At 41.7% G+C, this 16623-nt stretch overlaps 1 protein-coding gene across 1 annotated transcript in view; it reads right to left on the bottom strand.

Moving 5' to 3' along the window:
- LOC122180741 (V-type proton ATPase subunit S1-like) overlaps positions 1 to 15796 on the bottom strand; it is a 51037-nt gene extending 35241 nt beyond the window's left edge. Inside the window, exons 1-5 of the mRNA XM_042872604.1 lie at positions 15675 to 15796; positions 9392 to 9518; positions 9221 to 9289; positions 2654 to 2847; positions 1705 to 1748 (exon numbers count right to left, since the gene is read on the bottom strand). Of these exons, the coding sequence (XP_042728538.1) occupies positions 1705 to 1748; positions 2654 to 2847; positions 9221 to 9289; positions 9392 to 9518; positions 15675 to 15778 (538 nt within the window). The 5' untranslated portion in view covers positions 15779 to 15796. The remainder of the gene's footprint in view (positions 1 to 1704; positions 1749 to 2653; positions 2848 to 9220; positions 9290 to 9391; positions 9519 to 15674) is intronic.
- Positions 15797 to 16623: the final 827 nt, after the last annotated feature.

Below are 16623 nucleotides of genomic sequence, written 5' to 3'. Positions count from 1 at the left end.
AAAAAAAAAAAAAGAGAGGAAGAAATAGTATTTCTAGCAACTGTTTTATAGAAATTACCCAATATCTGTCTATCTAGGCATGAATGAAGGGAGAGACTGGAAATAATTCTGAATCCGCAGAAGTTTAAGCAGGTTTGAATTCTGAATTCCAGTTAGGATTTTGTAATGAGTCTCATTTTAACGACGTGCTAAAACTCCTGCTTATTCTAGCTTCTAGAGTGCTCAGAACCGCACACTTCCTTTGGGCAGAATCTGAACCCATTTGCTCTGTCTGACAGAGATTGCTGTCTGCAGTGAGTAAAACAGCAGGAGACATTTCTCTGACGTCTTATTACAGCAGATTTTAAAACCCTCTACAGCAGAAAGGAATTAAGTTGCTGTGACAAACATAAGAGTCTTTGTGAACTTCTAGGCAGCATAATAGAGATCTGCCCTCATTTACTATGGGTTTACAGTTAATACTGTTCAAAAATTACAAGCAGCATTGTACTGGTTAACAATTCTCTTGTCACCTTACAGGTATGTGACACACAGTATTTTTGGTTGCTTATCCAGATAGTGCTAGCAGCACTCACTCCATGACAAACACCAATAACTCATGGCCTTGCAAGCCCTTACGACCTTGACAGATGTCCTGGCAACAGTATTCTGCAAATGGCTATGCTCCTGCTGCAGCAAGTGCTTGGACACCCACACCTGCCTGACCACATGATTTGGGACCCTCCTCTGGCAGTTTTGCAGTGACCCACTCGAGTCTGTCCTTTCCACTGCATAGACTTCAAGTAGGATAACTTTAAGGAACTGCAGCTCAGCTTGCATGTGATTTAAAACTTACAGCTGATGATATCTGCAGGTTCTACTCAGCAAGTGTTCAATGGCCAATTTGGCAGATGTGCCAGAACATGAGAATTCAGCCCACACTATCACTTTTCTAGAGCATAACTGCAACTGAACACAGTGTGAGGATTTTGCACTTGGTCATATGAAGCAGCACATCTTCCACAATCCACACACCTTCTTCCTGATAGCAGGTAATTGAAACTAACCACAAAGCTGGTATAGCCTGTTCCTGAGTCATTCCAAAGGTCTCCCATTAACTTTACTGTTCCAACACAAAAGCAGCCTGAAGCAGGATCTGGGAGGCCTGTTCTTGTGCTTGTGCAGCTGATGAGAAAAATGTCCCATAAAAAAAGAAGGTAATGTTTAGCCAAGGCTGACATTAAGCCAAAGCTTTTGGAGACAAGAAGGAAGAACTGAACAGTAATGGTTTTAAACTGAAAGAGGGTAGATTTAAAATATTTTAAAGACATTCTTTACTCAGAGGCTGGTGATGCACAGAAATAGGTTGTCCAGAGAAGCTGTGCATGCCTCATCCCTGGCATGTGTTCAGTGCTGGGCTGGATGGGCCCCTGAGCAGCCTGATCTGGTGGGAGGTGCCATGCCCATTGCAGGGATTTGGGATGCCTACGGCAGAGGTGAATCATCACCACATTTCAGGGCACAGAGATGTATCCATTTCAGTGGATTCTGAATTACTCAGTACTTCAACAGGATGATAACTGGCTGCTTATAGGTACGTAGATGGCAGAAAAAGCTTTAAGCAGTATTACAACAAAATCTGGAAAAAACAGGAAATACAATCTGTTCAAGCAAAAACAGGCTTAAGTGGTGAAATGTTTGCTACGTCCTGGCTATATTGCTTACCATTTTCAGCAATTGCTTCCAGGGTGGAAATCTCATTTAAATCACTACAAAGAAGTGGGAGAAAGATAATTAAATTTTTTTGCTATACAACAGTGTGAATCAGAAATGTATACAGGTACATACTAATCAGCATGTCACTTTCAGCAGACTACAATATTTTTTCATCTTTTTCTCATCTCCTCCTTATGAACTTCTCCTTCTGCAAAGCAGTTCATACGAGGACCACATCTTTAGCTGATTCCTCCAAAACCTCAGACTTCCTTATCTGCAGAGAAGACAGATTACTGATCTTCTTTTGACCATTCTCTCCCCAGATTTCCTTGCATTTGATGGTTGTTAACCTAGATCAGCTCCATGACCCACACCCTGTGACCAGGAGTGCTCTATACCAGTCAACCCCCAGCAGTGTAAAAGCCCTGCAGGTAACAGTCAGGCACTAGCATTCACCTGAAGGGACAGTCTGCCTCCATTAGGCAGCAGTTGTTACAGGTCAGGAAACAGGAAGCTCTATAGGCTTCCTATTCCTTTAAGATTCATATTAAATTCTAGGATGCTTGGATGTTTATTTGTTTATCTTTCCTGCCAGTTCTTTGACCCCTGAAATGTCTTCTAGCAATTAATTCAGCAGGTTAATCACATGATGCATAAAATAATTCAGCTTTTCTGCTTAAAGTATGCTGTCATTTAGTTTATTAGTTGTCCCTTTGTTCTCATATAATGAAGCAGACAAAACAGTAATGCCTGACTGACTTTCTCAATGTAATTCAGTTATTATACCTCATCAGAGGACATTAAAAAACACTGAATTCACATTTGCTGGAAAAATAACTTTGTTAACTCTGTAAACTACTGTTTGGATTTTTACATTTCCTGAATACAACAGATATTTTCAAAAAGCAGTAAAAATCTTGCATACATTTGGGTGAATGTGTTTGTGACAAGGTCCTACCTGGTAAGTGGTTGTAGCTGAATTACAAGTAAGTTTGGTTTAGATGTATTCACTTCCAGCTGAGAGATATCAAGATTTGTCAAGTTTTGCAAATTCCAATCTCCTGATGCCTGAAGAAAGCTCAAGAGATCCCTGGTAGCCTTGCAGTCAACAGCAGGCAAAACTAAAGATGAAGGAGAAGACTGAAGAATTTCCTGTAACAAATTTATGGACAGTTTATTTAATAATTTAATACTAATCACAAACTATTTCTTTTCTCTATCCTTCATTTAACACTCAAGGTGAGAAAACAGTGTGGTAACACTAGGTGAGTTCTCACCAGCCTGATGCTGGTTGCAGGCTGCTCCTGGAAAGGTGTAGTGAACTGACATCTTCATCACTCTTATTCCTGCACTGTTTTGGAGCAAGCTTAAGACACACTGTGACCTCAAAATCTTACTGTCCTTTCCATGAGTGTAATGGAAAAGGAGAGGCAACTGGTGTAGAAGTTCTCAAGCTGAAGAAGAAGGTGGAGAGTATACTGGAGAATATGAGGCAAAAAGATAAGGCATCAGAGGGCCATCACACAGGAACTAAATGGCCTCTTAGGTGAAAAACAGCAATGTTGGAAACTTAACATTCCATCAGCTCTAGTTAGTAGGGAGTCATACTTCACTTACCAAATTACCTTCCTTTGTGTACATGCTAGTGGTGTAGCACGCAGTACAGATAAATATCTGATTTGTAACTATTAATTAGATAAATCTGCATATTTTAGAATCTACACAAGAATTGTCACCATGAACTCTAAGAGATCAAACCTTAAGCATCCAAGGAGCTAGTTCACATTGTGCCTGGAGGATCTGCTTGAGAGGGTTTATGGATCCAGGACAGCTGGCTGCTTTTCAAGAACCACTTCTTAAAAGCCTACAAGCATGTAATCTCATTGTATCACAAGTCAAGAAAGCAGAGCAGAAGACTGGCTTAGCTAAACAAGGAACTCTGCCTGAAACGACTTTGAGTACTGTGTCCAGGCCTGGGCCCCCAGCACAAGAAAGATGCAGAGCTCTTGGAACAGGCTCAGAGGAGGGCCACTAAGATGATCAGAGGCTGGAGCACCTCTCCTATGAAGAAATGCTGAGGGAACTGGGCTTGTTTAGCTTGGAGAAGAGAAGGCTACAGGGTGACCTCATTGTGGCCTTCCAGTACTTGAAGGGAGTAGATAAACAGGAGGGGGAACGGCTGTTTACGAGGGTGGATAGTGATAGGTCAATGGGAGAATGGTTTAAAGCTGAGACAGGGGAGGTTTAGGTTAGATATTAAGAGGAAGTTTTTCACACAGAGGGTGGTGACGCACTGGAACATGTTGCCCAAGGAGGTTGTGGATGCCCCATCCCTGCAGGCATTCAAGGCCAGGCTGGATGTGGCTCTGGGCAGCCTGGTCTGCTGGTTGGTGACCATGCTCACAGCCAGGGCATCAGGTAACATGATCTTTGAGGTCCATTTCAACCTAGGCCATCCTGTATTTCTATGATTCTACGAACTAGGTCTGAACAAGAAAATGTATGACCTCTGAAAGTAAGGTCAGCTTCACAGAGAGAGTACAGCTCGCATTTGCAGGGGGAAAACAAGAAAAAACAAAGCTCAGCTTCAGTTGACACTGCCACTGTGGAGGCAGACAAATTAGGCTTTTTCAAGTATCCCAACAGAAACTGGAGGTCAAAGGAAAACACTGGACTGATTCTTGGACCTGATGGCCACCTAAGAACGAGAAGGAGAACGAGGAGGCATTTAATGCCTTTTTCCGCTTCAGTATTTAACAGTAACAACAAATCTTGGGCTGCCCAGACCTCAGAGTTGGAATACTGTGACCTGGGGAGAAGTGACTTTGTAAAGGATCGGTTGTAACAGTTCAGTGTTTACAAGTCCATGGGGTCTGACAGGATTCACCTACAGTGATGAAGGAATTAGCAGATCATATAACTGAATCCCTCTCAGTTTACCAGGGGTTGTAGGAATTTGGTGAGGAACCGGAGAGGGTGGTGCCAAGTTCTGCTTCTGGGATCCAATGATAGGATGCACGGGAACAGAACAAAGATGCACCAGGGGAGATTCAGACACGACAGTATGAAAAATTTCCTCACGTTAGAAACTGGAACAGACTTCCTATAGTGGCAGATGATGCCTGTGAGTGTTAAAAGGTATATCTGGACAATACCTCACTTTAACTCCTGACTGGCCCTGAAGAAGTTAGGCAGTTGGACTTCTGAAAGTCCCTCCCAACTGAACTGAACTATTCTTGGTATGGAGGCACACACAGACTTCATATTGTGTACTCTGTTTATTCATTCAAAACACAAATTATAAGGCTCAGGCTGAGCCGGCTCAGATAAAGAAATGTCAGGATATCTATTGCTTATAATTCTCATAGTTGAGTTTCTGATGAAAACACTTGAGTGAAATGCATTTTAGTCATTCTCATTCTATAAATTTCAAGCCTGCATTGCTGAAAAATACCTTCCCAAAGATTTTTCTGAAAGATAAAAAACACTTGGAAAATTCTGGATAAGAACATAAATGATAGAGAGTTGAGAAGGATCAAAATTGATGTACACAAAATTTCATATGAAGATTTGAAGGTTTCTTTTCCTGAGTTCTAGCTTACCACTTGTTAACTTTGCTTTCTCGTTTTTTATATTTAACTCCTAGATCAAGTCTGTCACTTGATCCAACATTCAAATATCTGAGTTGTTTGAGATTCTTTTTCTCCCACTTAGTGACAGAAGTGTTGTGGTGTTGCTAACACTTTTCTCCTCCTACTCTTTTTTCTTTTTGTCTGTTCTCTGACTGCCTACCACTTTTCTGGCCTCCTCAGTTCCTTTCTAAATGCTTGCACGTTTTCCTTCCTAAGTAAAGGTTAGTTTTTTCCATATTTCTATAGATGCTCATACAGGAGGATTATGTGGTATTGTCTGATTTGCCATACTGATAGAAAAACCAGAACAGAAACTAAAATAGAACAGAAAACACTGATCTCATTTACAAATCTTTGAACGGGGTGCTTAGCACCTCCTAGAAGGAAAGAATGATATATTCCCTTTTAGTTTGTTTTGCATGTACGAATTCAGAGCCAAAATCCTGAGCAACAGTCCAATTGTCAATTATTTATTTATTTTTATGATTATTATTTAAAAATATTTTAATCCTCCACTGCTTAGCAGCAGCCAGAATGGAAGCAGCCAGTTCTATCAAAGATATATATTAAGCAGTTTACTCATTTATTATAGAATAAGAGATAAAATGCATAATTACTGAGTAATGTCTGAACTGTGCCTCTGCTCCTAACCAATCCTGCAGTGCCATCTGTCTCAGCTTCCAGCCACTTGTATTCAACCATTTTCCATTCAAAGAGCACACACAGCTGGATATTTCCTCATTAGCATCAGACAGACATTTTGATCACATGCGTCTTGACATTTGACCACTGCACACTTGCTCTTAAAATACCAGTATGTTGCTTCAGGCATTCTGCCATTTCAAGTACCACGAGCATTCAAAATACCAAACCTCCAGAAGAGGAGAGAGAATGAAGAGGACAACTGAGAAACACCTGGCACTGCATTTTGCAAAACGTCTAAACAAAAAGGTGTAACCACATAGCAGCTGGGAAGGGAAAAGGGAAAAAAAAAATCCTCTGATTGACCTGAGGACTGATAGCACAAATTCCTACACTGACAAGAGAATTTTTAATGTACCTATGGCTAAATCGCTCGGATTAATTTGCCCTCTGTAATGTCCCTTGAAGGACCTCTTGTGAGTGAAGTACTGCAAGAAGCACCACGACTTGTTTACAGATCTCACTGTTCAGGTTTTTTTGAAGGTAGGTGTGAGAATTGAGAACTGAGTGTCGTTCTTCACACAGGAAACTTAATATCACATCAGTGGCTGACAGTCATCAAAACAAAATAAAATACTAGGAGGTTCTGATGGAAAGTACTGAGGGCTGAACAAAACAAATCATCATAAGACTGAATAAATTATGACACACTTATCTCTTGATGCATATGCAGTTCTGCATGTTCCTTTGTCAACAGAAATAACCCAAAAATGAACAAAACCATAAAGCTAAAAGAGGTGCATGGAATGGCAACAAAGACGATCAAAACTACAGGTAGGGCCTCTATGCTGAATGTGACTGAATAGTACTCCACAGTCTAGAAAAATGAGTACTGAATGATGATATGACAGAGATCCAGAACCACAGTAGGCAGTGACTTACAATAATAATTATGCAGCCACCCAGCTGGCAACTAATTGTAGTTTGCTACTGTACACTGCAGTTCTAAGATGTTCAGTTATTGCCTGGGGAAAGCCAATGCTAATATTAAAGAAAAACAGTTTGTAGAATAGGTGACTACTTAACACAAAAAAAAAAATCCCCAAATGATAATCTTTGTACTTTATTATTTAATTAAGAAGTTATTGAATGTTTAAGATAAATGATCTATCTACAAAATTCCTTTCTATATTAACTGGAAATAGAATTCTTTTACTGCGTACAAAACCACTGATTTTGAAAGTTCAAAACAGCATTAATGTAGCTGAACAAATCTAATATCTGTACATGTGGTTTACGTGTCTATAACTCTTACAAATACTGCATTCTTTTTGTAGTACACGTGCTGCTACATGCACATACACTCTCTAAATGAGATCTCTGGTTTAAGTTTGTGAATAAATTTGGATTGCTGAAGTTTAACAGCAAGATGCTGGAGTAATACAGAACATCTATAATAGTTTAATGAATCACGTATATAGCTTAGATTGTGAAGGTATAAAACTTTCAGATTATGCAACATGAAAGATTCTAATTTCCCCAGTGAAAAAAATCCAGATCTGACCTTTTCTTTGTCCACTGTTCTGTGAATATTACGGTCTTTTATAGCATGATTAAGAAGGGATTTCTTTCCCAAAGTAACTCAACTGGAGCACAACCAATGTGATAGCTACTGAGCATATTTTTGTAGTCTTTGTTGCACTCAGCATGGAACTGGATGATTAGATGATCTTTAAGCTTGCTGAGAATGTGAATTCAAAACTTTCTTCTGCCAGATACAGACTAACGATTTACTTAAATGTGATGACTGGATGTAGACCATTACATCATTAGGGACTTGCAGCAGTCATGTACACACAGCTTCTTAATTATAAGATCAAACCAGCTTTACAGCTATGTAAACACAAAACTGGTTCCGACACCATTGTGCACAGATCTGAAACCCAGAGAAAGTACAGCACTTCAGAGAAGTACCAATACATCTGCCTGAGGATGGAGTCACTAATCCTTACGCTACATATAAGTGTTACCCCCATTCATTCCTCAAAAAAGCCATGTACACACACTGAATAGTTGTTTTTGTTCCAGCATCGTTGTTAAAATGCTGTCATATGGCAAAGAGATGAAGGTTAGTATTAGGGATACAATGAAGATGTGAGGTTCCTACACAGGATAGGTAAAGAGACGGGTAATATGTGAATATTTATGTATTTGATTGTACATACAGCTTGCTGTGTGGTGCCTAGGAATTAACACTTTGTGTGCTTTGATGTAAGTTATATTACTAATAGCTCTGCTCCTCCTGCACTGCCCACAGGAATGCCTCAATGATTTTCAGGTGAGAACACTTCCCTTTTCCAATTACAATTCAATAAACTGTCAAGCAAGTACAACCAGAGATACTGAGCAAAAAAATCTATAAACCTCTTCACTGGGAACAGAAGTTCACACTCATGACCAGCTCAGATTCTGTGCCTAGAGTTTATTTTGGATTACTGAAGTAGCACAAATATTAAAGCAATCCAGCATCTAGGCATATATTCACACTATTCAAACAGGGAATGACATGGAGCTGCAACAGGGGAAATTCAAGCTAGCAATCAGTACAAAATTCTTCATCAAGAGGGTGCTCAGAAACTTCTCCTCAGAATTGGTCATGGCACTGAGCTTTTCAGAGTTCAAGAAGCATTTGGACAATGCTCTCACGCATCTTTTCCTGTGATCCTGTGTGAAGCCAGGAGCTGGACTTGATGATTCTTAAGGGCTCCTTCCAGCTCAGTATATTCTATGATTCTTGGAATAAATTAGCTGTCTGGATAAGTCAGCTTCACTTTGCATGAAAATAAAATAAGTATTCAGTTTTGAAAATCTGGAGTACATCCTTGATTCCTTACTACTTTTCTTTGTGTGGCTTCAAAACACTATTTTGGGGTGTCAGTCTGGGACTTATGCCTATGTCTAGACATAGTTTTTCATTATTCAAAATTGCAACATGCTTAGAAACAATTTTTTCAGTTAAGATAATTCTGAAAACCTGTGTTTTGAAGTAAAATAGCCGCAAAAGACATTTCTGCATACTTGATTGTTTTTCTTTAGCCCATATGCTGAAACTGAAATAATCTCAATAAATAAATTGGCAAACTGCTGCAGTTTGGTTTAATATTGCCAGATATTGTTTGTTTGCATCCTTCTTACATAATTTTCAATTTAAAAAACATGCATACAAGGAAGTAAAAGAGAGAAATGCTTGCCTGAACATTTTGAAATGGATTCTTGTTACCATAGGATTCACTGTAGTAGGTGAAATCGTCTATGCTAAGCTGAAAAACAGAGAGCAGATTGATGAGAAGGAGCCACATTATCTCATTCAGATACAGACTTAACTTGGCACTGCTAAAGGAAAAGGAATTAATGTTACATACCCTCTCTTGAAGGAACAAAACAAGGCTGCTGGGATCTGGAGTAAAAACAGGTTGCAGAAGTACAGCCAGCTCCTGTGCTGAGACAATGTGTCCTTCATGCAAAGCAGGGTCTGGATTCCACTGGGATCTGCAAAGAAAATAATTCTTTAAACATTAAATTTGCTGCCAGTGATGACACAGCTTCTTTCTTCAAACGTACACAACTAGTTCATGATATCATCACCTTTGGATTAAGATCAGGTTTACGGTTCAGTTTACTTTTATTCCACTTAAAAGAATTTGCCCATTTACATCCCTATCCTATTAACTGGATTACAGCATTTGTCCAGACAAGGTACAATTATTCTCTACTAACTTTTCTTGTTTGCATACAACATCACACCTACATCTTTCAAAACATTAGCTATCAAATAGAATGAAGGATATGTTGAAAACCATTGGGAGAGGTCCCAAAGGGAATCTCAACTCCCAGTATTATTTCCAGGGCCATCAGTCACCTTGATGGCTAAAGAGCAACACAGGTCAGGCCAGACCAGAAGTTATCACATTTTTTTCAAAAACCTTCTATTGAGTTAATGATTATCATTCAAAATATGCCTCTCTCATAAGGCTTTCAGGGCAAAACAACCATCTCTGGAGAGGCAGCTCAGAGTAAAACACCCTCCCAGAAGCAGGAGCTCTTCTGAACAGAATGGCAAATGATACTGAGAAAAGCCTACAGATCTTTTGCTAATCTGTCTTCAGGAGGACTGGACAGAGAAATAACCTGGCCACTTAGTTTTATTACAAAAAAAAGAGCAGTTATGGGCAAAACTGGAGCTGGCATTATTCTTTCAGTACCTGACTGGGATTTAGCAGTATGCACTCTGGGTGTACGGGGATAAAACTTAATACGAAAAATGTTGTCCCGGGTGACTTGACCAAGGCAGCATCGTTGTGCTGCAGAAAACTCAGACCGAGAAGCTTTAGCTCCCCTCTTCCACAATCACAAATGATTTGCTATGGCCTGAAAATCTGGTACGTTGGTCCCTCTGAATGGAGCTATTTGCAAACAGAATATAACATCAGCTATTACGATGGTCACAACTTAGTGAATTGACATGACGAATTGACGGTATTTTCTAACCCAAAAGCAACTCCGAAATGACCCTTTCAGTTCGTTTATGAATGAAAACAATCTTTGTTTTCATCATGTTTTCTGCTTTCATCTAGAGATGGAGGCAGAGTGGGGGCAATGAACATAGAGGGGCATTCTGTGTCATTTCTCAGATAGGGAAAACCCATATTGCACTTCAAGGCTTGCTGATGGTTTGAATGAAGACCGCAGGGAGGGAATCAAAAGCCGCCATCCGCACGTACAGCAGAGATAAAAAAGACGTAATTGTACAGCAGAAGATATCTAACTCTCTTCAGATTTGGGAAAGTACTAAAGCCCACACTATTTCTGGGGGACTTTTCCAAGACAAGGTGCTGCAGGTGTTCAAACTGGATTCTAGAATGCCTCTTGCCTGTTTTTCAGCTTTAGATGTAAAACTTGCTATGCAGGAAGGAAATTTCTTCTTGTTCAACAGAAACTGCCATTCAACATTTTCTTAGTTTTCCTCAGCTCCTTCATTTCTATGTTCATTTGTGCTTGGCAATCCACATTAATTTGTATTTCTGAAGACCATGAGCTTAGAAACTGCAACAGACATGTTAACTTCTCAAGAAAGCTGACCTCAGGATGTCAGAGATTTGAATACAAACTTCAAGAATAAAGTATTTGAAGAAAAAAGAAAAACTCTTGAAGATTCTGAATTCAGTAACTGAGCGACGTTTTAGAGTGACATTAAAGGAGTGCGTGGCCACACTGAAATACTAGTAATACTGAAGGAAAAAAAGATAGATTCAATGGGAAATGTGAAAGAATGGTTTGTATGAAAGGAAACTATAGTGAATACCTTGTTATACTTATTTTTGCAAATCAGATAACTGATCTTTTACATGCCTAGCATAAAAAAACTTGAAGACTTTGAGAACCCTCCGGATTTGCAATTAAGTAAAAAAAGTAACAGAGAGAACATGAAACAAAACTAATTCATTTGCAGCAGCACAACAGCAAAGGCTTTTGTCTTAAAACCCTCCGAAATTTAATGATCCTGTTTTAAAACATTCTTTGCTTCTAAGGTTTCCTTGTTCCTTAGAGCAGCCCTTGCTGGCTATATAACCTGGAAAAGCACCTTTTGTGAGACCTTTTAGCTTTCAGACATCAACTTTAAGAGCTCCGGTGGCATCATTAGAAAAATAAATCTCCATCAGCTGGCCAATAATTCTATTATAATACAGTGTTTGCCTAACCCTCCTATTCCCCATATGATACACTTATTTTGTTTCTCTTCACTATCCTGCCAGGTGCTCCGGTGTGCCTCACCTAAGGAGCCCATACTGTGGTGCAACAGAACTCTCACCGCAGATCAGATGGGAAATGTCAGATGTGTTTTGCTGGCTGCTTACTGTTAAGTGCAGAATGAAACGGAGATATGGGCCCATGTGGTGGATATGCTGAGGGTGTGCATTACTGCCTGCAATGAACCCAACTATTCCTTTGAACTCTTCACCTCTAGCAGCGCCTGAGTGAGGGATGGCAGAGGATGAGGTAGGCAGCGGGCCAACACACGTATCGATTGCTGCTATTAATTGATGGCTCACACAAAATGGGATGCCCAGAGCAGCACAGCTGTCTGCAGCCCCAGCAGGCCCTGCCTCCTGCAGTACAGTCGTGTCTCAGCCACGGGGACCTCTGCTAATGCTCACGCTCTCCTCAGGCTAGAAACGCAGAAGCTCAACGCTCAGCTGCACTCTGTAGCCAGACAATGTGGTAAACAAAGGAGGTAGCTACGCTTTGCTTCCTCCAAAACTACACTTTGGAGCTTCCTTCTTGCTCTTAACTACTTGGGCAGAAAAAGAAGTCTAAGCATGCAGACTACTACCAAGATGGGATACATTTTCTGATCTGTCTTCCTCCTAGGTAGAAGGGGGAGCAAAGATTTCAAGAATTCTTCTATCTGGACCTTCGAGAGGACAGACAGTAAACAAGCAGGGCTTCCTCACTCAGGCCTGTTGTCAGCAGTACGCACTTACTCAGCAGCTGTATTCTGAACTCCTGCCTACAAGTTACTCCTGTCACTATTACCACATTAGATCACCACATAAGAAATAACGTTTTCCCTTGCACAGAAGAATCCAGTAAGCTCATTAATAAAATTCTGGAGATGATTTTCTATACAAAAAGCTCACCACTCCTAGCAGCACCAGTACAGTGACAACTGGTGACTGCAAGAAAAAATTAATCCAAAGGGCTCCTCAAGAAAACAAATAGGCTCAGAGCATCTGCAGAGAAGTCCAGAAAACTTACAGCTGAAATCATTCCCTGTTTTCACGTCTCCTTTCTAAACTACACCTCCTCCCAGCAAGATTTTTCAGTAAATTCCTTACAGCTTTAGGAAGCATGGCATATGTCCCATTTGGCACTAACACTTTCTCAAAATCACTTGTAATCTGGATTCACCAGAAAAAGATTCACAGCACAGCATAAATGAAGGTAGTAATAAATTCTCAGCAACTACAAGCAAAAAACAGTCTAAAAGAGACACATGAAGGCCAATCACAGAAGCTACTTTTAATGAGTTTATTTCCTCAGGCTCTCTCTAATCTGTGGAGAGAAAGAAATTCTTTTGAATATTGTTACAAAATGGCTAAATCATGTTTCCGTTCTGAATCACATGTAAGAGGAACCTCCCCCCATCCCTCCTGCTCTGGAAAGCAGCAGCATTAACGGCTTCGGCTTGAAGTCTGATTTAAGATAACGCTAATTTTCCCAAGGCAAAGTTATTTCGGAAAATGTCCACTGATAATTTGGTATCTCTTTGTGAAAAGCAGGACACTGTGACCTACTGTCTTATTCCCTTCATCTTCCTGGGTGCAATGGGGAAAGATTGCTGTTTGGTACAAAAAAAAATGAACAAAAAAACCTCTGCATCTGTTATCTAATATTAACCTTGAGTAGCATGATCACAGTACAATAACACATGAGAGATTTTAAAACGTCACATTCTCCTAATGCAGCTCTTCAAAGATACCATTTTACAAACACTGTATTATCCCTCAAGGATTCAATATGGTATCCTGACAGTTAACCCAGGAGATGGTGATGGAACAGATGGGTGCATCTCAACTCCTGTCTGGCAACGAATGAAACTGAAGTTTTAAATTGGAGGTGTTTTTTTACAAAGTGAAAAGAAATCCACTGATAATTACTGTACTTCTACACAGTCACCTCTCCTGAAACTCTCAACAATAGCTCCCACATTGCAGGGGGCTGTAGAACACTCACTGAAAACCATACATTGCCACAAAACACCAAGGTGCAAACAGAAGTTCCTGTTGCTGTCTCTTTATTTTATAAACTAACATAAATCTCCTTTCCTGTAGCTTCAGAGGATTTCACAAGAACAATTTTTTCCCTCACAAAAATTTTCCCTTTGAAAACACAAAGGTCACAGGAGGAGGAACGCTTCTTCTATTGATGGAAACACAAAACTGGTTTAAACAGTCCACCATCCTGATTTTCTTGCTCTATATTTGTATAGACCTGAACAATCTGCAGTAGAGCAAGTTGCTAATTGCATCTTGGTGGAAAAATTGTTTTACGACCTCCCTGGGACACTGCTTATACTGACAACACACGTATTATTTATATAAACTAGGCCAAAGGCAGCACTGGTCTTTTCTCAAACTCTCAAGATCACTTTTATCCGAAGAACAACTCCAACACTTACTTTGCTTTTAAATATAGAGGTAGCTCGTGTTACTCAGTTATATCAAGGTGAACAAATTAAGTATTTTGAATACAAAAGACCTTAATGGAAATATCTGTTTATTTCTTTTGAGGGTGTGGGGTATGGGACAGGTCAGTTACCTAATTAAACTCACTGAAAAGGTAATGTTTTTGGGTTCTGGTATGCTGTGGCTGCCTTTGGCCAGAGGAACTGCTTAAGAACACTCTGGAAACTTTTAAGAGATGGGCAGACATACATCAAAGTTGGTATTCATTACCGCTGAGAAAAGAATACAATGCCCAGGACACATAAAAGAAACCCAACAAGCACCTCCTACCTATATGTCTTCAAATGCAATTTATCAGCGTCTCTCAGCATGAAAAAACAAGAATACCATGCTTGTCTGTAGGGCACTATACATGGAAAAGAATTCCCTGAAGAACTTGAACAGCACAACTGCTAATAGTCACAAGATTTCTCTTTTTGCTGTCTTAAAACTACTGCATTAAGGACTAGAAAACAATGGCAGCAAGAAAACCACAACAAGACAGCAGGATTTAGCTCTGAGACCTTAATTTCAGTAATCTTGCCCAAAGACATGAGATGTACGCTGAGATGAATGACAGCAGCATTCAGCCCGTCTGCCTGGTGGCACTTAGATAGATCACCGCGCTTCAACACCTTCATCAGCTCAAAGTCTCCTGAAAGGCAGTGAGCACGGCCCTAGCAGCTGAAAGGGCGCTTATCACCAATAAACCATTGATGGATTCCCTTCTTGCTCAAACCCCTGGCTGGAGTGTGCCAAATTCTGACTGTGCATATTAGAGAAGTGAGTAAGAACCCAGCTGTGAGAAAGCCTGCTGCTGAACTGGTATAACACACGTTGTGCAGAGCGCAGGAGCTCTCCATTGGAGGGTCTGCAAATTAGATAACGCTCAGTTATTCCTAATACGTGAAGCCTATGCACAGAGAAGTTCTTCTTATTAAAAGAAAGAACTGTATTTAAAATAAAAAAAAAAAAAAAGAAAGAAAGAAAAGAAAGAAAGAAAGGAAAAGAAAGAAGAAGGAGAACAATAATGAAGAGAAAAACCACGGTGGAGGAGCCGGAGCAGTGAGCCCGGCCCGCAGCTCCTGGCCAGCTCCTCCGCGACGCTGCCCCGCGCTACGCCTTTAAGCCAGCAGAGCTGCAGCAGCGCGCTGGGGGTGCCTCGGGGTGAACAGAGCCCAGCCACTCCGGAGCTGAGTAACGTGGGTCCTACCGCCCGGTTCAGAACACCAACACCACAGACAAAAAAGAGCAAACCGTCCCGTTAGGTAGCGTGCCAGGAGGCAAACTGATTCCCTGGGCTCAGCTCCTCGGCTCGGTTCGCTGCCGGCGGTTCTCAGCCGCAGGCGGTCACGCAGAAACGCTTCCCCCACGGCCGCACGCACGCAGAGCGGCAGGGTCCCTCCGCTCGCTCTCCTACCTGCCCGTGGACCACAGCAGCGCGGGGACGTGCTCCGCGGGCAGGCCGGGCAGCAGCAGCGCGCCCAACAGCAGCAGCAGAGCGGCGGGCCTGAGCCCGGCCATGCTGCCGCGCCCGGCGGAACTGGCCTGCCCGGGGGAGGCAGGGCGCGCGGCGGCACCGGCACGCAGCACTTCCTGCTCGGAGGCCGCTCCGGGCCGCCTGTCACGCGGCGAGCGTCTGCTGCGCGCGGGCTGCCCCGGCGCGAGGCTGTCACGGCTGCGCTGGGCCGCGCTCTGCGCGCTGGCCCCTCTCGTGCTCTGACACCTCGTGGCTTCGCGGCAGGCTCGTGAAGTCCGAATCTCTGTCGCCTTGTTTCCTAGCTCCTTGCTAACAGCTTTGCTCAACTTCAGAGTGGAGTTTACAGAAAGTTTTCTGTGCTGCAGCAAATGTATTCTGCAGCACTTCTCTCCCTGCCGTGTGTTACTGTGCCCCTCAGCTCCTGCACGTGTGCTGAGAGCTGGTGTCACACATTCGGGTGTTGACAGGTTTGAAATCTGCAGCAAACCTCTGCTGCAGTTTCAGCAAAGGAAGAGAGAGTGAGAAAATTGAATCATAAGAATGGTTTGGGTTGGAAAGGACCCTTAAGATCACCAAGTTCCAACCCCTGCTATAGGCAGGAACACCTCCCTGTGGACCAGGTTGCTCAAAGCCTGGTCTTGAGTGCTTCAAGGGAGGGGGCATCCACAGCCTCACTGGGCAACCTGTTCCAGTGTCTGACCACCCTCACAGTAAAGAATTTCTTCCTGATATCTAATCTAAATCTACCCTCTTCCAGTTTAGAGCCATTTCCCCTCATGCTGTCACTAAGTGCCCTTATAAAAAGTCCCTTCCCAGCTTTCCTGTAGGCCCCCTCAGGTGCTGGAAGTCTGCTATAAGGTCTCTTGGTACTTTCTCTTCTCCAGGCTGA

This window comes from Lagopus leucura, unplaced genomic scaffold (assembly GCF_019238085.1).
Source record: "Lagopus leucura isolate 7727_CA_CO unplaced genomic scaffold, USGS_WTPT01 Super-Scaffold_100008, whole genome shotgun sequence".
Classification (NCBI taxonomy): domain Eukaryota; kingdom Metazoa; phylum Chordata; class Aves; order Galliformes; family Phasianidae; genus Lagopus; species Lagopus leucura.
Note: the sequence above shows the minus strand (reverse complement) of the source record. Positions and strands in the feature narration are given on the sequence as shown.